General features: G+C 35.1%; 1 protein-coding gene across 1 annotated transcript; it reads right to left on the reverse strand.

Moving 5' to 3' along the window:
* Positions 1-462: 462 nt before the first annotated feature.
* On the reverse strand, positions 463-2,290 carry LOC145015841 (pectinesterase 2-like). The gene is made up of 2 exons (XM_078974315.1): positions 1,350-2,290; positions 463-1,256 (listed from the first exon to the last, which is right to left on the reverse strand). The coding sequence occupies exons 1-2, from the start codon at positions 2,257-2,259 to the stop codon at positions 562-564; spliced, it is 1,605 nt and encodes a 534-aa protein (XP_078830441.1). The 5' UTR covers positions 2,260-2,290; the 3' UTR covers positions 463-561.
* Positions 2,291-3,679: the final 1,389 nt, after the last annotated feature.

The following is a 3,679-nucleotide window of genomic DNA, read 5'->3' on the forward strand; positions in this document are numbered from 1 at the left end:
GATTCATTTTCTTCGATGGCGAAAACTCTAGAGCTGCAATGATGTCTGTTAGTCTTCTCCGGTTTTCATTTTGAAATCCGGTAGGACTTTGTGTCTGTTTGGCAAAGACGTGAAGAAGTTTCTTTTGAATATGTTTTTTTTGTGCTTATGGGTTTTGAAGAAGAAATGAAGAGAGAGAGAGAGAGAGAGAGAGAGAGAGAGAGAGAGAGAGAGAGAGAGAGAGAGAGAGAGAGAGAGAGAGAGAGAGAGAGAGAGGGGTTAGGAATTTTTATTTTATATTTCATTTAAAGAATAAATGAAATAAATAAAACAAAAAGAGCAATATTGTCATTTTTAACTCATTTCAAATTTAGCAAGGACGAAAATCGCAATAAAACTTCTATTTCGGACCGATGGTGTCGACCTAATTTTTTTTTGGAACAGTGCACTACAAGAAAAAGGAATTCCGGTAAACAATGACCATTTTTGCAATTTTATCTTTATTAAATTATGTACATAAATATTCATTTGCATCTTAAATCAAATAATGTAAGATACCTAAAAAAATAACTAATTTTATAATCACAACCCGACAATAAATGGAATTCCGGTAGCCCGCAACCAACCCCGACCCGATATAAGATTTTCTACGGTAAACTGTGAGGCTTCACTTTGGGTCTTTATGTCATGATATCCAGGCCATTCGACTCTGTTTTGTGTAGCTGCACCGGGCCCAAAGCACTCATATTCACCATAATACAACGTCTTAAATGCAAAATCAGTATTCCCCCATGGTGACCATCCTTGTGGATTAACATGCGTATCGATGAATGTTTTCATGTAAACAGTCCTAGAATATTCTTGCCATGGTCTACCTAAGAATGTTTGAACAGACCCTACTAAAGGCTTCAAGTCAGGTGCTGCCATAACACGAGAATTATGAATTGATATTCCCGTGTTTTGGAATGGATCACCACGACCTTGAGCTGTTATCATATTTGCTTGTCCATTCAAAGGTTTTCTTGCTAAAATCATGCAGTTTTGAAACACGACTGCTGCATTACCAAATATGAAATCGATTGTGCCATAAATATAGCAAAGTTTGTAGAATTGTCGTTGAGCTACGACAAATAAAGTGTCTTGATAACCTTCAAAGCTACAAGCATAGAAGACAGAAAGATCCGATGCCGATCGGAATGCAACTGCTTGGAACTTTTCTGGGCCTGCGGTGTTCCGGAATGTTATTCCACGAGCAATAAATCCCGTTCCATCCACACCTGAATTGAATTTGATCATAACAAATGAATCAGTATATATTTAAATTAATTAACCTCAATAAAACTTCAAAAAAAAACGCACTAAATTTTTACCTACGGTTGCCGAGCTATAAGTTGTGAAACCTCCGGCGACACTCCGGTCACTGGTAATTATGGTGTACCTCAACCCATCGCCAAGAAACATGATGTTTTTCAGATCATTTCCAATCTCAATATTCTCCTTATAAACACCTCGTTTTATGTAGATGATATATCTCCCATCTCCACGTTTAATACTTGCTGCATGATCGAGTGCTGATTGAATTGTTCGGAACTTGCTTCCTTTCGCCTGAGACACCGTGACGTTAGCCCTAGAGTAGATTGACCCCGTTTGCAGCAGTTTCCGATCTTTACTTGTAACCCATGTCGGAAAGTCCTCCACTTTTTCGGAAGCCTGTGTTTGCTTCAAGAAGTACTGATTTATAGCCAAACTATTGCTTATCATCTTCGTCAAGTTACTGGTTTTGATAGGAGCTACAAAGTTTGTCAAATTCAGCTCGCCGGAGCCAGAGAAACAAATCTGGAGATTGGTCAGGGCGGTGCTGAGCCATGTCTGAGCATCAACATCGGAGATTTTATGGTCTTTGAGACCTATTAGGGTTTGATTGAGTTGGATAATGGTGTTGTTTACGAGCTTGTAGCAATCTTTCCAGACAGCTTTCTTCCGTTTGCTCCGGCATAGTTTCTCAAGATTCCTAGTGAAACCTTGAGTATGATCGGCAAGTTTCAAAGCAGCTTCCAAAGCTACTATCCGGATATCATCTCTATTTTGTGGTGGTTGGGAGTTGTTTCCGCCGAGAGAATGCTTGCAATGCTTCGGGTGAGGAGTCGTCCCACACCACCAGTTGATGTCATTTTCACCACCCTGCGACTCCTTGCCCACATGTGTTATCATGAAGAATAAACAAAGTAACACGATTAATAAGGACAATAATATCGATAGTAAAAGCTTAATCCGACCCATTATACGATAAATTTGATTCCTTTGTGATTTTTTTTTTGTTTTCTTTTTTGAAAATGATGTTATAGGGTTTAGTTTCATAGTAATATATACCTGAATATTGATTGTAATGCAAGTTTGGTGAAAGTTGACATTTCAAAGTAACGCTGAGAATGGTATTTACTTGATCCTTGTTATACGTATCCAGCTGCGTATAATAACATAATTTATATTGTTGTAATATAGATCTTTTAGCTTAACGTATAAATTTGTTCAAATTCTCCAAAAACTTTCTTTCATGTATATAATTTTTAAACGATTTATACATAAAATAATTAGAAATGTTAACTTCGTCTCGAAAAGTTTAATGATTTCTATTTTAAATTGTTAAAGAAAACGTAATATATAGTTAAACAGATAATCTATAATTTTCCTGAGTCTTATGTGCTGGAACTTTATAGGTGGACCCCGAAACAATCGTTTGTTGGTTTTTCCGCATATAATCACAACATGAAAAGAAAAAGAAAAAAAAAGGAGAACAAAGGGTATATAGGAGAACAAAGGGTATATATGGTAAGAGTTAATATCATTATATTAGTTTCACTACAAGAAATGCCAGCGACAAAAGTCGCCGGTAAACATTGGCGAAATCTTCGGTAATGGTAATAGTGGCGACATGTCGTCGGTAAAAAGAGTTGACGCTGATAATGACCATATTGCATGTAATACTTTGCGTCGCCGCTAATGTCCATTTCGTCGATAATAGTGTTGTCGTTAATAATATTTTTTATTTTTTAAATTTTATTTAATTAACGATTTTTGGTATAAAAAACCGATACATTACGACATTAAATACAGAAAAAAAAATTACATAACATCCGATTAGATACAAAATACTATTATAATAAATTCCATATCAAAATAAACAATCAAAGTTTTACAATTTTAACAAATAGCAAAGTGTGACGGTAAGTCTAACATACAACACACAAATTAATTATCTCACAAACAATCGTCTCCATTTCCATCGTTTCCTCCTTGATTATTTCTCGATTGAAAAAAACGTATAAAGCTTCTTCATACATGTCGGGTCGTTGAGCATTTCCCGAAGATTTTCCAACTACATAATAAATAAGAACATATATAAATTTATAAGTTAAATTATCAAACATAAACAAAAACTACCAAAGTACATTCCTATTTCTTGCAGTTAAATACAAGATATACCAAAAGTACATTGCTATTTCTTGCACTTGGGACAAAAACACAATTACCAAATCAACATGCATTCTATGATGCCAAAGTACATTGCTATTTTTAAACTAGAGGCATAAAACCAAAGTACATTGCTATTTATTGCACTTGGGACAAAAGCACAATTAGCAAAGCTTTTAATAAATAATCATCACAAACCAAAATTACCAAATCAATATGCATTTTATGA

The sequence above is a fragment of the Lactuca saligna genome, chromosome 9, assembly GCF_052625555.1.
Source record: "Lactuca saligna cultivar CGN05327 chromosome 9, ASM5262555v1, whole genome shotgun sequence".
In the NCBI taxonomy this organism is placed as follows: Eukaryota; Viridiplantae; Streptophyta; class Magnoliopsida; order Asterales; family Asteraceae; genus Lactuca; species Lactuca saligna.